The following is a 25,819-nucleotide window of genomic DNA, read 5'->3' on the forward strand; positions in this document are numbered from 1 at the left end:
GGTGATGAGTTTGAATTTTCAATGTATTGTGACATACAGTACTTTTTTCTGCGCGATATTTAGAATCCCGACAACCAGCGAGGGGGGAATTTGTATATTCTCTGGCATCGGGATTACGACCCTTAAGTTAAGATAAGGGGGCTCTCTAAACTGGGCTTAGGTTAGGATCCGCTTATAATCTCGACCGCATTCGTGTAACCACAAAACAAACTTTAACGGATATAATTTTTTCCTGACTTAAATCTGACAAACACTCTTTTAAGAGAGGAAGCAGTGTCCCAAAATCATTGTAAATCTATACGTTTTAGTACTTAGCAATTCACATGTTCTACAAAACATCAGTTTGGGCTTCGTCATGTCTCACTCATAATAAGCCAGCTTATCAGACAAGGTGCCAACCTCGTTCCCACGGCTTTTTTTCTCTTTCTGACGATCTCGGAATACCACTTCTTCTTGCTGTTCGAGAAAGAGTAAAAGATCTCTGGGAAATATGTTGTGAAGGCGCTACATTAGGTTCCTAATTAAGTTTATTTTTAAATTGTGTCGAATAGCTAATAAATAATATGGAAATACCCTGTCAAAAATCCTGTCTTCTAAAAAACCCCATGGTTTACTGAAAGTTTCATAAAATTCATAGAAATTCAAAACAAGAAGAAATAATTCATTAAATGAACGTACATATTCACTGGAAGGCAACGTCAGCTATACAAAAATATATACGAAAAGTTATGAGATCAAAATTTTCAGATACATGGTTGGATTTTGGTACGATACGCGTATCGACATACTTAAAAACCAGCTTCACAGCATTGTGCTAAGAACGTATCAGAAAGATCCACAGTTTCCGTGATTGAAGTTAACTCCCTGTATAATAAAATACTTCAAAATTTTCTGGTTTTCGACAAAAAAATTCCTTCAGTTTTTCAAACACTTGACATAATCTTCTGAAGTTGTTTGCGAAAGGAAAAACAAGCAAAGAAAATCTTTCACACTGAGACCACATATGATAGTTAGCACTTTATATATATGCTCTTTTGTGGTGAAGAATTCGTTTATATACATATCTATATATATATATTTACTACATAGCGACAATTCGCCATTTTTAATACAAAAATAACTTATATACCTGCTCCAAAAAGCCTTTGGAAAAGAAACTAAATAATGCTGAGCACTTTGATGAAAATGCTGTCAGTAGCAAGATGTTGTGGCTCTTAAATAGTGCTGCCATACTATGGCATTGATGTGATACTTTAGAGAGGGGGGGGGGGGGGGTGTGCATAAGAGGGAAAAGTTTGAGTTACTAGCGAACGAGGTAATCGTGTAAAAGATTTAGAGTTTATTTCAAGTTTATTTTACGAGAAGATTATTTCAAAACAATTAACTATTAATTGTATTTACATTGGTTTACTTTGACCAAAAAACACAACTTGCAAGATAATTATGCACCCAAATCCCCGCCCACGACAAAGCCAACGCCCCCACCCTCACCCCACTTGCTTGCTACATAACTGCACATAAGAATACGTACATGGTCCGTATATCAATGATTACACACACATATACGCATCATATTCATGGCAATATATGGATGAGTCTTACAAAACCCTGTCACAGTACACAAATCCCCTTAAAATCAACAGAAATAATTTATACATATAAAAACCTAAAAACGTAATCTAAAATGTGTTTTATAAATCCATAAAAAACGAAATATAAGAATTATATATAAAGAATTACAAAACTATTTTTTATTTCTTAAAAAAATAGGAAATTTAAAATTTGTGACTTTGTTCATGGTATCGTTGTTTTTCTGTTAAATTTTCCATTAGCAGAAAGAACTCACTGCTGGTCATTCGTTTTTCACTAAGCTGGTGGAGATTTCGTATCGCTTACTCCTGATACTACAAACGCGTGATAGCATCTTAGCTCGTTGATCCAGCTCGACGACTATGTATACGTGATCGGTTGCCGGTTTTCGTGGCGCTCGTAATAACCTCCATCCATCTACAAACAGCAATGAGACAGATAAGTAAAAAAGCATCTTGAAAAATAGCGAGTGATCGTAATCGATACGACATGATGTATTAAATCGGTTTACGAGAGGTCCTATAGAACTGTCAAAAAGGCCTAGACATGTCCACAGTACTACTATACATCCACAGTACTACTATACAGACCTAACTAACATCACATTCAACAAGTTTTAAGCCACTTGAAAAGTTTCCGTAATACCAACAGACAACTTTAATTTTAATCGACAGTAATGGTAAAAATGAATCAGCTGTACCTTTCGAACGCGTATTCAGTTTCCGCACGGAAGTAATAAATATGCGTTTTAAATTGTAGTTTGAAAGCCAGCTCCTCGTGAACTTCAAGCTAGGATATAAACAAAAGAAACACGGTCACGCGTTTTTTGTTTCATATGACTGATGAAAAATCAAAATGAAAAGGAGCAACAAAAATATTCAAGAAAATAAAATGTTGTACCTCAGTCGGTCTGGATATACTATAACCAATCAGAGGCAGGCTGGCCAATGGCGCTTCATCCTATTAAAAAAAAAACTTTCAAACACCAAAATGGCAAAAAAGTTCACGTGAAATATAACAGTCTGTAACGGTTTTCATTGTCATGGCAACATTGGGTCGGTTTGTTCTGCACAATATTTAGTCTCACCTCGTAAGTTTAAGCCTCACCTCGTAAGTTTAGGTCTCACCTCGTAATTTAAGCCTCACCTCGTAAGTTTAAGTCTCACCTCGTAATTTAAGTCTCACCTTGTAGGTTAAAGTCTCACCTCGTAGGTTAAAGTCTCACCTCGTAAGTTTTGAAGAAGTACAAACAAAAGTTGGTGAACACGACCCACAGCTTCTGCCATTTGTTCGTGTTCTTGAATTTACGTTGTAGACTACCGCTGATGCTATTCTACAAAAACAAGAATACTTCACATTACTTATTATCCACCTGATTACACTTAAAGTTGCAACTGTGCAACTGAAGTTTATAAAGAATAACAGTCGGTAGGCCGTAGAAACATCCACAGGTGCGCCCGTATTACATACTCCATCTATGAGTATGTTAAAAATTAAATTAAAGCGTTAAACGATGCCTTATGGAATAATACACAACGGTTCCGTTAATACCTTTAAAAGAACAACGACAAAACTAAAGGTAATACCTTTACACTAGGCAAGTTCAGACAAAAAGTTAAAATACAAAAAAAACACACACACGCATCAGAAGAATTTACCAAAGCTGGGCAATATGCTGTTGTTTTTGTAATTTTTGTTTTTTCCTTTTTTTACCAACTTCAGGCTGCGCTGATATCTTCAGTTGCTTTTTTCAAAGGATTTGAGCTTTCTATTGCTTTAAAAAGGTGTCTTTAGAATATTGTTTACCACGAAAAGCATCAGTAATATTGGAGGAAAAAATGTCATGAAGGTCAAGAAAGAAATTTCAATTTAATGGTTTCCTCACCTGCATGGACATTGCGTAATCTTTCATACTTATACTTGCATTTCGATGCCAACACACTCTCCGTGTAGAGACTGTTCTTGAATGAGCATGCCGACGATCTAACGAGGAATACTGTTCGCTCAGTGTGTAAGCACCTTCGTCGTCAGAATCTCCATCTAAGGTGGAGCGTTTTATCACGGGCGGGGGAGGGTAATTCGTTTGCCAGTACTTCAGTCGGTCATCAGGAGACATGGAGCCTTTGCAAAAAAAAATATCAACACGAGGTATTAGATAGTATAAATTTCAGAAAAATATTACGAAAATGAGAATAGGGTCTGAAAAAAGGGGGTTCGAGAAACAAAGGTTTATATTTTTGCTAGCTTATTTTATATATTTACTATCTTTTCTTCAAAATTATAAAAATATAAGTCAGCATGATTTTCAGTTAAAAAAATATTGCAAAAATAAATAAAATGTGGCAAAGAAACTTAGACTTATTGTTTTGTGTTTTTATGCCTCGTGACTACGTGGCCTCGTGACCAACTATTTAGACTTGGTGATAAAGTAAAGACCGTAGACCTACTAAGTTTGGTTATATCTGCTTTGCACGCATAGCACATGTGGGAATTATCTTGGCCCACATATAATATGAACTCGGTTTTATTTGACTGACATCTACTGCAGATTGTCTAAAAACGAAATGAAACACACAGTTATAAACAGACACGGTATACAAATCTTCTTTAAAGGTGGGTGCAATCACTTGTGGCAAAATTAGCCGTCTGTGTCATATGATTGTAGTAGATTTAATTTGCATCAAAGTACCAATATGTCTGCTTCGTCCGAAATGTTAACTAAATTTTCGGACAAAGCGGGATTCTCTTTAAACTTCCTGGTTTCCAGTGACAGCTTTTCTAGGGCTGACGCCTTAGACCAACACTTTATCAACAATAAAACTACTCACTGATTTTTCGCGAAAAGAAATTACTAAGGTCACCTGATTCTCCTGCCAATTTTTCCTGATTTTTAGTTTAACGAAAACATTATAGTGTTTTATATCTTACTGTTTTTATTGCCTCGTCAATGGCCTTCTGCATATCTTCAATCCACTTAGATCGTTCTTCCGGCGAACTAGCAGCGACGACAAAGGATTTGGCCCCAGGACCCACAACAGTAAACGCATACAAACCATGCAGGTCAACGCCACCCTCTTCAATCTAACAAAAAATTATCGGATATATGACTTTGTAAAATATTTGATTGGAAAAGAACAGAATCCCTCTCAAGTTTATCGGGACAAAAACGACAGTGTATTAACAAAAAAAAGGCAAGAGAGCAATTGGTCAAACGTAACAACATCATTATTCATTTACCTTCATTGATCTTAAAGGAATCTGGGCACGTGCTCGGAATTGATTTGTTGCTGTCACACCTTGACTGGTGTAAAGCAGGATATCTGACAGCTAAAACAAAAAAACAAACTAAAAGCGTCAATTTTTCTCGTCCTTATCTTTATTAAAAACTATAATGTATTAGGATTAATAGGCTTGTTACAAAAAACAAATACGAAGAGTTTTGAAAAACTTTAAGCACAAGAGGGGTGTAATTATTTTTGCACCGATTAAAATTAAAGAAAAAAACGACACCGTATTTACTCTATTCCCGTATCTCTATTATTCCCACCTCCCTAGTAAACCGCCTCTACTTTTTCCAATATTTTAAAAGCATAAACATAAGGTGGGAGTAGGCTATTACAACAATTTTGAATACATAAAGTTTAAAGTTGTACAAACAGATTTGTGTTAAACCTACTTGCGTTTTTATGCTTTTTACGCATGGTAATTCCAAGAGTTTTTTCGTTAACAATAGCACTAATCTAATTTTCTTGCCTTGAAAATATACCTTCGCAACCCACCCTCTCTAATACGCCCGCCTCTTAAGTAAACCCCTCTTCCTTTCTAGCTTCAATCCCACGATGGGAAAAGTAAAGCAAATAACGAATTCTAATTTATGATAACGATTTTTTACTGAGGTACTTTCAAAATACACTGTTTTGGTACGTTTAATGTCCACCATAATCTCCAAAAAATTCGATGCCTAGGCTTTTTGCTACTTAAACATCTAAATGGGATAAACACTGACGGTGTTGTGAGATTAAAATTAGTTTTCCGGTTAGAACTCTAATAGAAAAAAGGTTGAATTAGGAAGACTTTCAACTTTAGATTTAAAATTGAACGCTTCATACGACATCAATAATGCAAATGTGAAAGGTTTTACCAGGAAAAACATTCTTGGCTGTGGACCTTTTCTGCAAATTTTATGAAGACAACCTTCACGTAAAAACACCTAGAAAAGAAATCAGATTCACTATAAGATTACCTTACACCACTGCGATCTTAATAGAATTTGTCTTTTTACTTACCCGTTGTGGATGAACCAGATCTTCCACACCAACAAGGTCGCGTTCAAGTTCAACTAACTTGTGAAGATTTTCCTTTAAGAGAATAGTAAGTTTAACCACTGACTGAAGTTAAAAGATAAGCTTCTTGTGAGTCAAATAAAAGGTTGTGTTTAAAGTGTTTTTTTATTTTGAAATATTTTTATTGACTGCTTGGTGGCATTCTTTTTTTACTAAAATATTAATTTTACACCAAGTTCACCAGTCAAACTTAAATATTGTTTTCATACCAGTTTATGACTCACACTAAAATAATAATTTTATACCAAGTTAACCAGTCAAACTAAAATATTAATTTCATACCAAGTTTTTCATGCTGCCTTCTACTTGTTTGCACGCCTCTACCACCTCTTCATGTGCAACTTTTGCATCTATCGCGTCTGTATGATCTTTACCATAATGCGTTCTCAACCCTAAAAACGTGTGGATAATCGAGCACTCATAAATATTACATCCCACTTTGTAACAATAATAATGGTTATTACATTTGGCAAATCGTTTAAGCACCGAGAGAACAATGTTCTTTATTAATTCACCCCATTTTTCCTTAATAGTTAAGCTTTTTCATAAGGCTAGCATTTTTCACATTTGTCGGTCAAAGAAATTAGTATTCGCTAATTTTTACAGAGTTCTTTTTTTTCTATACGTCACAAAGAAAATCGACAATAGAGCTAAAATTTCGCAATAGTAGAAAATGCAATCAATTGGAAATGAAGCCTTTTAATGACAATTAAAAAGAGTTATGTATGAAAATATTACGGTGGGAAAAAAATATCTAGTTACGTTCTAAAATGGATCGATAGTAGAGCAATCTTTGTACTGGCTTCAATAAGAAGGAGTTTAATGAAAGATAACACACTTTCCCCATCTAAAAAATGTAAGAACATTATAACAACAGAAAAAATGGAACATAAAAAGGAATAGATTGCAAAGGCACTGAGTTTATATATATTTTGTTGAAAGCAACAGAACATCTTTTAAACTTAATAAATCTTACTTCAAATTCTTTGTAAAGTTTTTCAAAGCTTTTTGATCTTTTTGTCTCAGCTTCCAGTTCAAGCAATATATTACCATGTTTTTTAATGTAACTTGTATACAACTAAAGAAGAAGAAAAAATTAAAAATGGATAAACCTAGAGAAATGATTATTATAATTGTTTAAGATACTGATTTCTTACAAAACAAGGTACAGTGAATTGTCTGCAATCAGAATCCGATTTAAATTTGTTATTGTAGATAGAGGTGTGCTACACAAAATATGGTCAATGTAATTGATATCCAAAAAAGATTTGTGTAACTAAATATTTTAGAGTATTTTAACCAATCAGGTATATAAAATTAATTTATGAACGATTTGATTGGTTGGAATCAACATGAAATTGATCACAAATAAAATCGACACAAGAGTAAAAGTAGCGTAAAGTTTTGTTTAGTAAATAATAATGCTAGAATGTCATAAATTATTCAATTGATGGTTTTTCCGACAGGTATACAATATATAAGAAAATTTTAATTGTATATGTACCTTAATATGTCTCATATTTCGATGCATAATGTCTCCAATTTTTTGAACACTATCACGAGTTGATTCTGCTGTCGAGACATTTTCCCTAAAAAATTAGGCAATGACAAGTTTAAAAAAAGAGTTACACATGCAAAAGGTGAAGTGACAACATTAAAATGGTTACTCCTGAAAGACACACAATCACGTGCTCTTAGAAGTTGTGCCGGTAAACAAACTGAATAAATCTGACAGCGACTTACGAATAGTTTCATAAGCTTTTTCTTAACACGACTATTTCCATAAAACTATGAAATTTTTTTACCATAAACTAATGCGCTCCTCCAACTCTGCTAGTAAAGAGCAATGGAAATCATAAAGCGGATCGATATTATCATACAGCAATTTAAGTAAATGTTCGGGCATGGCGCCATCTTGCTCAACCAAGCTTCGAAATGACACGGTCAGTACTTCCAAATCTTTCACATACGTTCTTTCAGTCAACAGAATTTCTTTTGCAATATTATAAATCAGCCCAGACTCTTTAAATTTTTTCATATATCCTTCACGTTTGTGCATGCTACTAATACTACTACTGGAACTGCGGGGAAGAGACAAGTCGTCTTCGAAAGCGCTCCCTTCATCGTCAACTGTAATGGCAGATGCATCAGAATCAGAATCATATGCATGCGTTGTAGGACAGTTCTGGAGGTATAACGCTGCAAAAAATGTAAACAAGATATTTTTCATGAAGTAATAAAAATTTCTACAAAATGTGTGCAACAGTTTTGCCTGTACCAAGTACCAGTATAAGTAGGGTGCTGTAAATGACTGCCCTAGGTGTCTATTAATGATTGCTGTAACAGTAAAAGAAATAATATTAAGATTACTTTAATTTTAATGTATAACATAAATATAAATTAAAATAAAATTAAACAACAAAAAAACTATTATAAGCAACTGATTATTTAGACAGATAAACCTGGGTGTTCATTGGAAAAAGGTATTTATTAAAGAGTGTGTTTTAAAAATTATTTTTACTCGAGTATTTAAGGTATAGTGTTATAGGCATGATCTTACAAGATCCAGTTACCAGGGCTGATTTGTTCTGCAAAATCTCGAGTTAATCAAATTTTTCTTAAAAAACTAAAATATCCAAATATAATAAAGCCTGCTATGTTCTCGCTTTGTTTAACAAGATATCGGTTAGGTGAACTAAAAATTCTGATGTGTGACGACTCCAAGTCGCTGCTGGCAGCTAATAGTATTGACCGATGCATTTTTTCCATACTTAAAAGGAATGTTTTTTGTGAAAAAAATATTCCAAAATAAACTTTCATTAACAACAAATTTATGTGATCTTATTAAGTATTGCAGGGAATTTTATTAAATCTTTTCGATTTGACAAATTAGGACAAATATCCAAAAATATCGGTTCGAGCAAATAACTTGATGGTAAATAACATAACCAGAAGCTTAAACATTATCAACGAATTTTATCATTTCTTAAACGTTTTACTGTAGAAATATATATATTCTGATGATGGCCTTTTGAATGTAAGGTCGAAATATCAATTTTCAAGGAAACTTTTTTAACTCTTTGTTTCTTTTTTAACCATCTGGTTATATTATCTACCATTAGGATAAATATATTTGAATTTGCATGGGCTAAAGCATGCTTGGGACTTTTTCAATAAAATATCATTGTAAACCAATGAAATACCCTTTGATTTATAAAAATGTTTGTAACTTATCAAGATACAGGGAAAAATAATATATATATAATATATCATATGCATGGAAAAATAGCATTCATAAGATTTATATAGAGATAATTTGAAATATATATCTTTATATTTTAATTTAAAAACAAAGCAGCTATATACTATATATTTAGGTGGTATAAATCTGTTTATCAAGATGAAAAATTGTTTTGAAATGCATGACAAAAAGGGAAAATATTTAGCTTCTGTCGTTGTTTAAAAAGAAATATTGAAATTAAATATGCAACTATCATTTTTTTTTTTAATCCTTGAAGGTTACCTCCTGCAAAAAACATGTTTGGCTCATATGAAAGATCTTGAAAGTTATCTAGAAATCTTTTTATTTTTTCGAAAAATCTTCATTGGTTCTGAAGATAATTTGTCTTGAAAGTTGCACTAATTATGCGAAATTATGATGTCATGGACAAGTTCTAAAACATGTATATTTTGCTATGGAGCATAATAATAGTAACTAAAAACGGAAATTTATGTAAAAAATGTCAAAACGCCAAAGTAAACGGAGCTTATTTGTGACGTCATACATTTAGTGAAACTTCAAGTCTAATTTCCTAAAAAACAATCAGGCATTTCGAAAAATATATACAAATTCCTAGACAACTTTTCATGCTTTTTTATTCGAAATTAAGTTTTTTCTTTCGTGGTAAGCTTTAAAAGGATTATTGACCACTTGTGGTTATATTAAACTCGCAAAAAAAGTGGAAAGGAACATGAATTGATTCTATAGCTGCAGCTAACGCACATAACAAACATAATGCAAAAGACCTCAAAGAAACTTATGGGACAGAATTTTATCCTGTTTTAGCAAAAAACCTTGAAATACTATTTAAATTATGAACTATCAAGTTCTCTGGATAGCGACCTCGGTGGTGATAACGAATAACTAAATGAAGCATAAAGTCTGTAAAAATAAACTAGATTTTTAAAAAAATATAGAAAAAATAATATTAAAAAATGCATAAAAATATAATGAATAATAACACATGTAATATAACTGTGAACAAAACTTATGAATTAAGATTTCAAGACAGCTGAAAAATCACAACAGTTAACTTAAGGATTTTATAAGGTGCAAAATAGTCGTGTCAATAGCATATAACTGCAATAAAGTTAAAGCCATCACTATAAGGAATTAATTACATGAGGAAAGGCACCTGATTGGTTCTACTAGTTCATCTAATGCCTTTGCATACATAAAATTACAGCACAAAGAATATGTAACATTTTCGTTAAACATAATTGAAAACACTACATTGTTGGTGGAATTAAAATATATAATACGCTTTAGTCTTTTAACAGATATCTGCATTCTTCTTGGTTTGTTTGTGTCTTGACTGAGACCTTTTCCTCGACCTTACAATTTCGAAATTTATCCCGTCCAACTTTTAGTAAACACAAAGTGTTCGTAAACCATTGCCACATAAGTTAATTTACTGCAATTTCTCCTTGAAATTCAAGATAATTGAGGCCTACAAAGAGAAGAAAAGGTCTCAATTAGACACTTGGTTCTTTCTTTCTAATTAGTTTATAGTGTTATATTTAAATTTACATATTACTTGGGTGTATCTTAAATTATAAGTTATGTTAGTTGTTGACTAATGGAAAAATCCAAAGGTACGCCTATTATCTTTTTTTCTTGAGGAGGGAGGCAGAACTAAGCTGTGTGCAGCCTATTTCAATGCACACACAGTGGCTATTGTTATAGAGACGAGTTGCAACTTGCTAGGCAGTGAAATAATTAATGAGAATTCACCTATTGCAACAAAGTTGATAAAAATATCTGTACCACAACATTTTTGCACCACAACATATGGGTATGAGAGAAATTATTAGAATTTCATAGTGTACGTTAGCTTGAGCAGTCACAACATACAGATTTTAACAAGAAATACTCAACTTGGTCAAAAATAAACCACATCACCTAAAAAAGTGTTGCCTTTACTTGTCTTAGTTTGTCAGAAAGCTGAAAATCCCTACTCTAGTGGGACATATGAAACAACTCCCCCCTCCCTCCGCCCTTCTTTAACCCTATCCTGACTGCTTTTTTTATGTTATAAAACAGTTTCACATTTATTCAAAACCACCTATAAATTATAATTGTGAATTGCAATGTACCTTTAGATAATTTATCTTTTATTGCATCTTAAAACAAAATAAAGAAAAACCAAGAGGAATGTTCTGGGTGATTCATACCCCTTCCCCCTATCTAAAAACATATAGAATTTGGTTATTCCCTTTCTATCCTACCTAGGGATACTGTTTATGCATGACCCTATAGTTAACACTGAGTATGAACATTTAGCTAAAAGACTAAAATGCGTTTTTGATCTTTAACTGAAGAGGAAGATAAAAGTAATGTATTTTTATCAGTTAGGGATAAGACTTATTCCTGTGGGGAATAATTTTTATCTTTTCTATTTATTTGTATTTTTCTATTTATTAGCTTTTTTTATATTTTAATAAAAACTAGAAGACATAAAAATCACTGAGTATACTTTTGATTATGGCACTTAAAAGCACATAACAATGACATAGGTGAGTTATTATTTTTATTTGGAAAAATTTTGGCACAAATTTGGCATTCTTTTTTTATTCAAAAATTTTTTTAAGGTATACGCCTCGATAACATTGAAATTATTTATTCTCCAAAAAAACACTATTTTAAAGCATAACTTTTAGCTTAACAAAAATATTATTTTTTCTCCTCACAATTCTGTGTACCTTTAAGTCTAAATTGTGAAGATGTGTAGTGAAAATAATGAATAAATTCGATGAACAAAGATGATTAAATTTGGAAAGTATTTTTTAGTGGTTTCAATCTTTTCAAAAATAAAATCTTTTAATCTGTTCATAATAAATAAAGTGGATGCAAAACAAGAGTTTTTTTTAATTATAACAACTAAAAACATAAAAACACCAGAGGAAGTAAGCACAATAAAAAAATAAAAAAAATTCTGGTCACCTTTAACTTTTTCACGTAGCTGAGCTTCTGTTTCTTCGTCTGCTTCAGTTTTATCGGATTGCAACTCACTTTTTTCTTCCTGGATGACCTCCATCTTCCGAGCTTCATCAGCATCGACTTCTGTAGATTCTGAAACATTGGGAACTCCAGTAGCTATTTTATCCTCTGTGTCACTATGTTCAGCATTTTCATCATCACTTTTTAATCCTTCTGTGGTAATAGAAGAAATATTATACTGCCAGCCACTTGTTATGCCACCATATTCAGAGTTAATTCTTTGGAACATGGATTCGACCTAAACATAAAATTCTAACAGTTATTTTCATTGAAAATCTTTATCATCAGTTTTACATTCTGCTCATTCCCTTTTCTGAATGTTTTTTTGTTGTTGATAACATGATCACAGTAATCACTTTTTTAAAGATCCATCATAAATCACATCTCTCACTCAATAAAACTTGTTTTCCTTGTAAAAAAAAGGTGGTTGTAGACCAAAGACATTTAATACCATGAATTTATGTGCTGCCAATTTTAAAATAGAGCATTAAAATCTGATTTTCCCAGCCTTAAATAAAGGCTAAGTTTCCCTTATTTGCAAATCAATCTGCATTATTATTTTGCTTAACAAGATATACAAAATACATAAAGTAGTAAATAGCTCTGTGGTTTTCCCTTCTTAGATTTGCAGTGAAAAAACAAGTAATATTTCAAACCTCATCTTCAATTTCACGATCTGTACTGGTAACATGAACTGTGGCATCCAGGGAAAGATCATCTCCATCACCAACACCATTCGTGAGAGAAGTGTCAAAATTATATGTTGGTGTATCGAGGTCTGTGTTGGTTTCATCTATATTTATACTTGCATCGTCTGTTTCATAAAGCAAACTTTCTGCTTTAAAGGAGTCGCCTATTGTATATGGTGAGTAATCGAATTCAAAAGATGAAGAAGTTGGCAATGTCTCAAGTTCATGGGATGCCTCTTGCTGAATAACTGGTTCAACATCAACAACCTCATTGTACGAGGGTGGCAATAGTGTTTTTTCAGCTTGCAGAAAGCTATCGTTACCTACAGAGTCTACAGTATCTTGGTGTCTAATTGTTATAACGTTTTGTTGTGTCATGTTTGCAGTTATGATATTGTCCTCCTCAAGTTCTGGTCTATATTCATCCCTTTTGTAGCCATATGCCTCACTTGAGATGCTGAAGCTACCTTCATCTTCGGATACTTGACGACTGGTGTATCGTAGAGGACCAGAACTTTGAGGACTATCTGGTTGTGATGAAATTGAAGGAGGTTGATATTTAGCTTTTTCAGATCCAGTCCTAAAGAAAATTGGGCATTAGGTTTATATGCAAAAACAGGACAAATTTTTCAAAATATTTTCTATTTCAATACAATAAACTACCAATAGCAATCATGTTACCTCAATAGGTTGATGTTATTTTAAGTTTTAAGTTTAAAATAACAAAATAAACCCCCTGTCCAATCTAAATGTTCATACTTATCATTGTCCATGTCAGGTGACACTCCAATTCTTGTTGCAGCTTCTTCAGAAATTTCTCTTTGTGTACGCCCACTAATGACAGTAAAAGAAATTGATTAAAGAGAAGTACACCTAAAGGACGAAAATCAAAAAAAAGTCTATAATGGAGTTTAAGAAGGCATGAAGTTTGTTTACAAAAGTATATTGTTTTGAAACCACAAGCCTTTGAAATCATTAACACTAGAGGCTTACAGTGCTCATGGTACCTTTAAAATGTAATAGCCCACATCATAGAAAGATTCCCTTTTTTATTCCGAGACATACAAATCTTATATGTAACAAGGAAATAATTTTTAACACCAAAAAACTACTTTTGGTATTAAAGAAAAAAACTTTATTTTTTTTTAAATTTATTGTTGCTGCTGTTTACAAGCTGAACGAAAAATCTCATAATTCACTTTATCACAGTTTTTTGTTTCTGTTTGTTCAAAGTCATCAAATACAAACCTGTATCTATATTTGGAACCTCTTCTGAATGACGACTTTCCTTTTTTAAGAGTACTGGCAGACTTTTGCCTGAAAAAAAAAATCAATGAAACATTGATACTAATTACAACAGAAACATAAACTGTTCTAAAATTTGAACACATTTTTATAGGATCGATAACAATAAAAAAATTAGAAAAACAGGGAAGGAAAGACATTAAAAATAGTACTAATTTTTTCGTAATAAATTTGTCAATCTCTTTTAGAAATTAACATAATAAAAAGAACTTGTTAATTTTTTTGTGATTTTCTTCAAGGTACTTTTTCTAAATGGTATTGGAAAATTTGTGATTTTACCGCGAAAGCTGCGTAACTTAGTACACACATAAATTATGGGACCTAACACAAGCTAAACTTACCTAAAGAACACATGATGGTTGACACAAACTTTCCAAAATGCTTTTGCTGCATTCCTACTCTTCATTTCAAAGGCAACTAACAAGCCATCTTCACCAGCCTAAGAAACAAAAACAAATGTTTTTAACTAGTAACTAGCTAGGCGATTTATATGTCAAACGTTTTACTTACGCCATGGTGCAGTTTAAGTAAAAACTTTTTCTTTTTGAACGTCAATTTTCTAACATTAGCCCTGAAAACAAATATAATTTTCGATTATAGTTTAAATAATGCTTATGCTTTGTAAATTATTAGAAATAAAAAACAATAATATATCCATTCAATGAAATATGCCTGTTAATAACATCTGGGCTGCAAGCAGACATCACCAAGTTTTGATTTATTATGTAAGCACAATGCAGAAGAATTGCAAGTTCTTAAAGTACATTCTTAGCAAGTACACGTAGTATTGACAATGTTCTTCTGTTTGTCAATGAATGACTTTTTAATTAATCAATGTCATCAGGTCTAAATGAATTGCATGCACAGTGACATCTTATATCGTTCACGAAATGACAAACAGTGGACACTAATGTAGAATTACAAGTATAATAATTTTAAATTAAAAACGGAAAGAAATTTGTGGTTCGCTTATCTATGTCATTGATAATAAAATTTTTTATGTTTCAGTTTTTACATAAGGTTATTAAATAAGTGTAGAGAATATTTTTTCACTTTTGCTCATTTTGTGTATAAAATAAAAGTTACATAATAAATTAAAGTTAAAGTTGCGAAAAAAAAGCACTAATGATTGAAGCTATTTTTTGTTATGACCTGGGAGAGTTAAAAAATTATGCAGACTATTTGAGTACACCAATGTGAATGTTAACCTATCGTGCACAAATCCTTATGTGCATAAAAACACCTAATTGAAATAGCCCTGCTCATAATTAGTTTCTGTATTAAATGGTTGGCAGTATTCACAAGTCAGAAATTTAAATGTGATTTTCAGTTAATTATTTATGAGCTGACCGAAATATTTGCAAGATAAAATTTTATAGGCCAAGTTACATAAAAGACTTTGCGTTGGTTAGGTGCTGAACAAATAGATCTTGCTTTAACTTATTAGTTATTATTCTAGCTTTCCATTTGCTGTTAAGTCTCCTTAATTTTTCTGTGATAATTTTTTAACCACAGAATTAATAATGTTGAGTATTTAGCAGGGGTTGTTTCCAAGTAAAATTAACACAGATTTAAACAATGGAGGACATTGTGTTATGGATTTTCATGTGACAAATAAAAAGAAGGTAAAATCAAAGAAAAAGAGGCCTAAATTTTCATTTTTTTGTAAAAAAGGGTGAATGGAAAATACAACATTTTCTTTTTTCACAACGACAGACAAAGATAATATATTATTTTTATCTGCCATTGTGAAAAAAATGTTTGTAGAAATGGCTTCTGCACAGTAACATATGCTTAATTTTTTTATACAAAAATATGCTTACTGTAACTTAGGTTAAAATACCAAAATTTAGCTTGCTAATCCAAGTTATACATATTTTGTAAGAGTTGGTCAGGTTACAGTTTATAAGACATTATTTAAAAATCCCTGTGGTAACTGCCTTTTTATGGAGCAAGCAAATTTTTAAAAAAATTGCTTTAAAAAAGCGATACCGAATTTTGTTACGATAGTCCCAAAATTATATGTGCAGTTGTACACAAACTAAAGCTTTTCAAAAACGATGCCATATCCTATTCTTGTCATTTTTCGGACAAGAATTATAATTTTAGTTAAAAAGTGTTCTGCTATCCTAAAATTCAAAAATTAAAACACACATACGTGAATAAACCCTTAATATAATATATAACAAAGAAATTATTATATCAGTCAATGAATGCCCAAATATAATTGACTTACATAAAAAAAGATCTTAGTTACATAAAAGACTTTGCGTTGGTTAGGTGCTGAACAAATAGATCTTGCTTTAACTTATTAGTTATTATTCTAGCTTTCCATTTGCTGTTAAGTCTCCTTAATTTTTCTGTGATAATTTTTTAACCACAGAATTAATAATGTTGAGTATTTAGCAGGGGTTGTTTCCAAGTAAAATTAACACAGATTTAAACAATGGAGGACATTGTGTTATGGATTTTCATGTGACAAATAAAAAGAAGGTAAAATCAAAGAAAAAGAGGCCTAAATTTTCATTTTTTTGTAAAAAAGGGTGAATGGAAAATACAACATTTTCTTTTTTCACAACGACAGACAAAGATAATATATTATTTTTATCTGCCTTTGTGAAAAAAATGTTTGTAGAAATGGCTTCTGCACAGTAACATATGCTTAATTTTTTTATACAGAAATATGCTTACTGTAACTTAGGTTAAAATACCAAAATTTAGCTTGCTAATCCAAGTTATACATATTTTGTAAGAGTTGGTCAGGTTACAGTTTATAAGACATTATTTAAAAATCCCTGTGGTAACTGCCTTTTTATGGAGCAAGCAAATTTTTAAAAAAATTGCTTTAAAAAAGCGATACCGAATTTTGTTACGATAGTCCCAAAATTATATGTGCAGTTGTACACAAACTAAAGCTTTTCAAAAACGATGCCATATCCTATTCTTGTCATTTTTCGGACAAGAATTATAATTTTAGTTAAAAAGTGTTCTGCTATCCTAAAATTCAAAAATTAAAACACACATACGTGAATAAACCCTTAATATAATATATAACAAAGAAATTATTATATCAGTCAATGAATGCCCAAATATAATTGACTTACATAAAAAAAGATCTTATCATTTTTATTACTTGACTCTATTTGTTGCACTTCAAATTTCGAATAATCAAAGAAAGAAAGGTCAGACAAACAAATCAAGTAAACTGAATATGAACAGATGTGTGACAAAAAATTCTTTGTACCATGAAAAGGTGTTTATTTTATGTTTATCTTGAAACACGAGGATTCCCATATTAAATACAGCTAAACTCAAGTGTACACCATCGCTGTCCTCTGCAGGATAAAGAGTGATACCATACATCTCCAGTTTACGAGCAATTTCGAGCATGTTGTGGTCAGATTCAGCTGGGCTTTCTCCTCTAAATATTGGATAAATAAGCTCCTAAAGACATTGCTCTGAAAACAAATTAGAAACAAATTAGATAACGTCTGAATTTTGTGACAAAAACGCAAAATACCTGTGAGATCTGTGATAATCAACTATTTTTTGTTCAATGTCTGGAGTCTAAACAAGAACTTTTTCAGTAAGTTAACACAATCAAATAACAATAGTAAAAAATGTTAAGTAGAAGGGTGCAGGATGCAGTGTGCCTGAAGTCACCTTATAAAAAAGAATAAGTTGGAAATGAAGACTCGTTTATATCAATAATCACAGTTAGCAATGCATATATGTATTATCTGCATACTAATTTGGTTAATATGTAAATTCATTTAAGGTAAGGGATAATTTTAAATATCTTTAGATCCAGCAATGCAAAAACGGCCACTTTTTATTAAATTAAAAAAAGGAAGATTATTTGTGTCTCTTAGGTCGGTTTTTACTTGAATTCGCAACATTTGTTACCAATAACAACATGCAAAATCGATTGTAACTTGTACTTGTTTGTTTGTTACTTTTGTTTGAAGGGTTGCCCTGTGCCCCTTTGGAATAAATGTTATAATAAGCACTAGCTTTGTGCTACGACATTAATGACAAATATAGATTAAATATTAAGATTAATCTTAAATCACTTCTAAATAAAAATTACCAATTGACTGTGTTTAAAATTGGATGGTACTGTTTTCCTAACAGGATAAAAAAGTCAGACGACCTAACGCAATTAAGTGATTTATGAAATCAAGAAAATTCTATGGTAGATTATTTATGTAAGAAAATAAAGTAACTGTTCCTTAAAAACATTGTGTACCCTGGTGTTTTACCTTTTAGCTAGCTACCATTAGAAGATACCATGGTTATATCTGCAGCACACGTAAAAGTTTATGGATCTTGAAAACGATAAAAATTTATTCTTTTTCCTTTAATATTTACCCAAGAAGTTTTTGAACATTCAGATAACTTAAAAATTTGCCTGTCTCAAACATTTGTTTCTTTTTTAATGTTTTACTGTTTCTTATAATTTGTTTTAATTTGTTGTTTCTATTAATCTTTACCTTTGCTTTGCATCAGGCAGGAAAATCTTAAAAAAAATCTTAATGGTTCGCTTTTAAATGGCCAATATACCAAACAGATTTTGTGTAATGAAGACGACTCTTTAGTTTTCCTTAGTTCTATAAAAATACTGGTCAGATAAACTAACAACTTTTAATAAAAGGGAGCAAAAAAATATCAAGATATTGATCAATAATTAACTGGATCAAATTAGTTCTATTGGTTAGAAAGGCAAAAAACAAATCAAACTTTAATGACAGATTTTAAAAAGCCTTTGTTTGGTATTTCTCTGATAAGGAGTTATTTTAATCTAGTATTCATCCAATAGAGAGGCTAAATAAACATTGTTTACAAACAAAACACATGTTTAAAGTCAATTTACATAAACAAAATTATAATTATTATCTCCATCATGATACGCATATGGGATATTAAATAAAACATTGTATTATCTAGTCATAAAAAGTAACAGTTTTGGATCGTACAAAGTATTATATTAAGTCAATGTTTTTTTGTTTGAAAGACATTCATCAATTTTAATTGGCTAGTGAACTCAACAATACTTTTAAAATTGTCTCAACACTTACAAAAAATAAGAATGTATATTACATGCTGTTCCCACAGTTCATTCAACACAATGAAATAAATTACTTCCTAATTAAGGTTTTTAAATAGGGTAATAATCTGAAAAATGATTTATAATGTCCTTCTGGGCTGTGATTTTACAATTTCATACCAGATTTAAACCAAAAGGAATGGTGTGAATAACTTGAACATCCCTTCACTCCACAAAAGAGCACCCTTCGAAACTGAATATGCTATTATCCAGAAAAGATTGAAGTATCCACTTAAAAGATACTGTCTTTGTTGATTTTCTCCACATTAAAAGAGGGAAAAGTAAATAGAACACACAAAATTATGCATAATTGTTAATTCTTGATTAAAAGGTATCCAAATAAAGGTGTCGTGGTCTTACAGGTCACAGGATTTTCCCCAAAGCCTTTTATATACTTGTGGAGTACATGCAGGGTCAAGTGCCTATATGCTTGGTGGAGTGCCTATATGCTTGGTGGAAGCTGATTTTATATCACATTAATAGAAATATTACAGAAAGGCTATAACCATTTTAAATTTCTTTCTTTATCTGAAAAATTATACAGAAAATTTTATTAACATCGTACTGATAAGTATTGGATAAGTATCAGGGAGGTTTGTACATTTCTTTTATACAAGAACATTTTTCAAATGCCTGCTGGAGAATCACTATGATAATACTGAAAAAATATTTTTATGATCAGTATTGATATTTTTATTATCATTACAAAAAAAAGTTATCCTAATTTTTTGTCGTAAGTCTGAAAGTAAGCTTTTCACTTAAAATTATTTTACACTAAAATAAACGTGTGTGGTTGGTTAATACCATTTAATGCACATTTTACAATATTCCACAGTGCAAATTCACTCAACTTAAACCTTTTACAAAATCAAACAAGACGTATGATATACGCAAACAACCTCGCGAATAAAGTTTACAAAAAGCTGTCTATCAAATTGAGATTTTTGTTACGAAGTTAGACACGACATATTTTACTATTCAGATACGCAATAATATTTGTTACACACTTATTTTTCAAAATTGATTTGTGAGACCTTTCTGAACGGAAAATTCCTTGAACTTTTAATTTTCGATGGGTCCGTCTTGGGTGAACCGACTGACAGGAAGAAGAAAGACCACAAACCCACAAACCCCAAAATTTGCGAAATTCATTAATTCAGTTAATTCTGCCTACATTCACTTTTAAAAAGTTTGGTGGAAACACCTTTATTTCCTAGTTAGTTAAAGAAGTGTTTTGAACACTTGTCTTATCTTTTTAAAAAAGAAAAAAGAAAAAAAAAGTAAAAATAGTTACCAAGATGAGATTCGAACACACGACGACTCCCGTGTCGGTGCTCAGAAAGGCAAAAATTTCCATTCTTGTAGGACACATTTGCATTTTAATACAAGCTCACGAGCTTGTAAAAACCAAACAAGCTTCTTTTAAATCAACATTAATATTTTTTAAACAATACACAGAAGATATACCTGATTTGGCACAAATTGAAATCCAGCCAAGTAACCAACTTTATGTACCATAGGATCATGATCACCAAGTTCTCCTGAAGTTAAAGTCGAAATGATTTGTTCACCAATTTTCATCTTTGGATATTCAAATTTTTATTACTTTTTTAATATTAAGATTTGGGCAATTGTAATGTCTAATTATTAGTTTTAGCGATGATGTGAATAATTTTAATATCAAAGTTCTAAATTATTTCATAAGAAACACCGTATTCTCCTTTGTAAAGAAAAATAAACAAAAGAATAAAAAGAACATAGAAGTTTAATTGGACACAAATGATAAAAATAATTAATGAACTAATTACAAAGCATTCTAAAATCAAAAAGGTCCTTTCCTAATACTACGAAAACTTGTATGTTTAAACTTTTAATAACCACAGAGGGGGGATTTGTGGTAATATATTGCTGACGTCTAGACTTATCAGGCATACAGAAAAAAACTTAACAAAGTACAATTCAGAATGGTTTCAAGTGTTTGTTTACAATATATAGCTTAAGAAAGCCTCAACCCTTGTAAATGTTGGCAGCTGTGAGGCAGCTATTTTTAAATGTGATAGATCTGGAAAAAATATGTTACAACAAAAAAGGGTAAATACAAAAACATTTCAAAATGTTAGAACATGTAGTTCAGCACAGTTGGAATACAATTGTGCTGACACTAACAACAACAACAATGGTTTGTTTAGAGAGCTAAAAATAACATGGTACCTTGAACAATATATGAAGCTAAAAGTGCACCAGTGTCTTCGGAGCAATGCAGTCTAAAAAGGGGGAAAATGCTTAAGTTGATGAATTGTATCATTAATGTAGGTGGTACTTAAGAATACTGCAAGGTGTGTGTTGTTAAAATTTGATTCAATTAAATTTACATGTAAAAATACGTAAGGTGTGATGTTAAAATTTATTTCAATCCAATTCAAACTTAAAAATGCATTTTTCTGATTACACGCTAGCCATCCACATTACCAATAAAAATAATATGTACATATTTTGAAAAAAACTCATCTTAAAATATGATATTTTTTTTACCTTCCATCAAGTAGATCTCGCCTTACTTGAAGCGTGAACAAATACCTATGAGCAAAAACAGTAAGATTTTTTTTAAAACACTTAAGTATCAGTGCTTGTCGGTTTATAATTCGGTTTCTATTTGAAAAAGTATTTATTAAATCATGTTCAATGAATTACTCATAATATTACAGACTTGAATGAATATTTTTCTACACAAACCATTGTCTAAATTTTACTTACATTCAACCGTATTTACAAATTATGTATAACAAACATCTAAAAATTTTATAGGCACTTTTAACAAAAACGTCTGTTGTTTTTTTTTTCAAACTTTCAGAACCACACGGAAGATGTTTTGCAGCATTTTGAGAAAACTTGTAAACTGTTTTAAATCTTTAAAGTACAACCCCATATGTACTTACCTTGTGTATTCTTGCAAACTGTTAGGGTCAGGAGTATAAAACATAACACGAAACTTAAAGGTGACTTTTGATGGTTCTAAAACATACAGAAAGCTGATACTTTCACATTGGTCTCTTTTAAATGATATACACATGTAAATATGGAAGATAAGTGTTGCAAATACCTTTGACTTGTTTCACGATAGGTTTTAAGTGATCTAGCCAGCACTGTAAGTGAATATAAACAGACTTGATTGTGAAGGGCATTGTTTTACGTTAAACTATTATATTATTATTACAAGCCATATATGATATAATATTTCTAATACTTATTTTAAACATTGGAAGTAAAATGTACATAATATGTTCTATGCATGCTAAATCATTTCCCACAGTATTCGTATAAGAGAAAGTGCAAGAGAAACATTTGAAATCATGCAATAGCCAGTTACTTGTGGAAGTAAGAAGTTTACTCACCAGCCTTGCAGTTTTTTAAAACATATTAAAGAACTTACTTGATTTTCATCTTCATCGATATAGAGCAGGCCGAAATATTCTGCTTCATCTAGGTTAAGATGAGCATTGACTTTTTTGTACAGCTCTTCGCCTTTCAATTTTGGCTGAAAAAATCAGACATTAGAATAGCACCATGTTAGTTATGACTGGGAACTGAGGATTCATTTTATGGATTTCCAAAAATGCAACAACAAAAGACAGAATTTTAAAAGATTCTCAAATTTTAGGCTATTCTGTAAATTACCTTGATTTTATTTATAAGAAAACAACATATCAGCTGTCCAACCCAACCTTTATATCTTTACTCTTGTCATAAGCAGGTATATGACACAAGACAATCTTGGACTTATATACAAGTTTGTGTGACTCTTGCCAAAAAGAAAAAAAAATCTGAAAAGAGCATTTTGCTAAGCACTGGGGACGTTTTTTATTGCATATAAATTTGTTTTTCTAATTAAAAACTTCAGTTTGTATGACAGATAATTTTATTTTTAGTGAAAATATTGCTTTCCAACAGCCTAACAAACAAATTACAAAGTATGTTGGAGTCCACACTCTTTTTTTTCAAAAAAAAAAGATAAATTATGATTTTTTAACAATTTTTATAAAAACTACGGACAATGATGTTGTTAAGAATTTACCAGGTAGTCACCAACATTGTGATGGCTTATATTGTGAGAAAATAGCTCGTTACAACATTGTGAAGGGTTAAAATAGCCAGAAAACTTAATCATGTTGTGCTGGTGCCTTAAATGTGGGTTAAAGATTATTATTCATGCATTATGTCAGATCTTTAAAGCCAACTAACTGTGTATGTAACAGCAAAATAAACCTGGACCGATCAAGAAAACCACTCCAGCAAGAGAAACACAACATAAAATAATATTTTTTTTTATCTTCTTGCCAGTTGTATAAGATAAAAAATAATTAGAATTGAAAAAAATAATGCACACAAATTTTTTCACATCATGGATTCATAATAATTAGTCAATGCAAAATTCTTTGAAATACCAATTTTGTGAGTTTTTAACCTTGTAAAAATTTCTTTTACATAATTTCTACAAATAAAGTTGTGTTGCGCCAATTTATATTTGATAGTTATGGCAATTGTCTACACAAGTGTGTTATGCTGAATCATTGGTCCATACATACTGATTTGTTTTATTTTATATCAAATAGTGCCTATATGCCAAGCAGCCAGTCAAACTAAAAGAAAGCCTATAAAACAAGCAGTGTTAAAAATGGCAGGAAAAATACATACATCAGCATTTTTTGAAATAAAGATAACATTGCTAAATGTGAATAATATGGAATTCAGCATTCTACAAATGAGGCTTATATAAAAACTTAAAACTGAAGTTTGTTTCACTCAAAAAGTTTTTACGTACTTTTAAAACTATTAGGCCTTAGGATTGTACCTGACATGTAGTGCATATGGGTTTTGGAGGTACATGTGGTTTTTCTGCAATTTTTAGGACTGCTAGAGATTAAGGCTTCACTTGTAGGTTATTCGGTTGGCTGACATATATAGACATTACGTTTATATTACGGTATACCTGGCAAACTAGTTTTATCATTTAAAGAATGCAAACTAAGAAAAAATTTCAATTCTAAAAACATTTTTTTTAAAAAAAAGAAAAACTTTCATATTTTCTTTCAAAATTAAATACTTTTTTAAAAACCTTTTTGTTTTCAACAATGTTAAAAACTGTCAATTAAAAAAAGATCAGACCAAAAAAAATAAAAAAAGAATAACATGGTTTAAAATTTAAACTAGCTAACTTTAATTTTAGACCTATTATAGCTCTTGCTTTACTGAACAGATAACTCATAACAAATGCAAGGTTTGCTTATGTATTATGCCCGCTTACAAAACAAACATGCATTAAATATTAATTGGAAAATGAAAAAAATGATTGTTCTTTAATAGCTGGCTATAACTATTACTGTTAGCTAGCTGGTTGTGGTAAATAATTATCTTTTGTAACAAAGAAGAAAAAAAACACACTGAGAGAGAAATAATGTAAGGTAGCCAGTAAAATAAAAAAATAATCGTGTTTGCATTTTTTGAATTAAACTTGATACCCCATCAAACAAACACATTTTTATGTAAATATTTAGGCAAGAAAACTCTACAATATAATTGCTGTTGGGACTTACCTCGACATCAAAGGCAACAACAGTATCATCTAAAAGAGCCACTTGCATTCGTCCTTTAAGTGAAGAACGATGTGCAGGTTTGGGACTTTTTGTGCCATTCAGATCTCCGTTCATTGCTATCTGCCAACCTTTTTTTATCGCATAAATCAAAAGGATTTGTCCACGTTATAAACGTTTAGCAATGTATTATTTATAATATAGCTATAGCATATCAGTGAAGACAAGACATTTGAATTAACTGAGATTATTATTCATCTGAGCGTCATGTTTTTCCACTCCTCACTTCCCGGCAAATGATCATCAGGTCAATTGTTTACAAATCAGTAGCGAAATAGATAGCCCGTAGCTTCATTTTAATCAAAAAGGCAGGCAGTAAATTACGGGGGTAATTGTTTACATGCTATAATGGAGATAATCGTAGGAGGTCCGGATTTGACGCCGTGCACGTTTTTATGCACCGGTCTCGTCGTTTTTTTTTTGTTTTTGACATTTCCATATGATATAATGTAAAAAGACTTAAAAAATTTTACGTTCTAGTTCTATAGTTAGCAAGCTCTTTTATAAAACAGGATGACCTTAACACAAGTCCTTACAGACTCATCATCATTGCCTTATAAATTTGACGGTCAGTGTAAATCCTAAAGTAATTAGGAGTTTCACAGCAGTACATCCAGGAAACAGGCCTCTAAGGCTATACAATGAAGTTATAGAAAATAAATAAGAAATATCTGTCAGTTTCATTGTTTTTTTAAAAAAAATTATTATTTATCATTGCGCATCCTCTTCCCCCCAGGGTTTGTGACTATGTCAAAGCCCCTGGGGACGAGGTTGATCATTGCAAAGTACGTATAAAATCAGTGTATATCGAACAGCCCACGCCATTATAGAAATACTCGGTTACGGGTTCATCTTGG

The 25,819-nt window shown here is 31.3% G+C and overlaps 1 protein-coding gene across 1 annotated transcript; it reads right to left on the bottom strand.

Moving 5' to 3' along the window:
* Positions 1–1,731: 1,731 nt before the first annotated feature.
* LOC130636399 (FERM, ARHGEF and pleckstrin domain-containing protein 1-like) lies at positions 1,732–25,235 on the bottom strand. The gene is made up of 30 exons (XM_057446106.1): positions 24,906–25,235; positions 22,745–22,849; positions 22,415–22,457; positions 22,251–22,326; positions 21,847–21,891; positions 21,526–21,578; positions 20,782–20,855; positions 17,728–17,774; positions 17,452–17,628; positions 14,718–14,778; positions 14,549–14,646; positions 14,151–14,219; positions 13,662–13,736; positions 12,870–13,482; positions 12,157–12,451; positions 7,739–8,132; positions 7,438–7,522; positions 6,910–7,011; positions 6,696–6,780; positions 6,216–6,325; positions 5,877–5,948; positions 5,732–5,800; positions 4,828–4,917; positions 4,519–4,671; positions 4,038–4,143; positions 3,476–3,711; positions 2,816–2,923; positions 2,491–2,550; positions 2,291–2,379; positions 1,732–2,007 (listed from the first exon to the last, which is right to left on the bottom strand). The coding sequence occupies exons 1-30, from the start codon at positions 25,017–25,019 to the stop codon at positions 1,926–1,928; spliced, it is 3,786 nt and encodes a 1,261-aa protein (XP_057302089.1). The 5' UTR covers positions 25,020–25,235; the 3' UTR covers positions 1,732–1,925.
* Between the last annotated feature and the right edge of the window lie 584 nt (positions 25,236–25,819).

Source organism: Hydractinia symbiolongicarpus, chromosome 3 (genome assembly GCF_029227915.1).
Source record: "Hydractinia symbiolongicarpus strain clone_291-10 chromosome 3, HSymV2.1, whole genome shotgun sequence".
Lineage (NCBI taxonomy): Eukaryota > Metazoa > Cnidaria > Hydrozoa > Anthoathecata > Hydractiniidae > Hydractinia > Hydractinia symbiolongicarpus.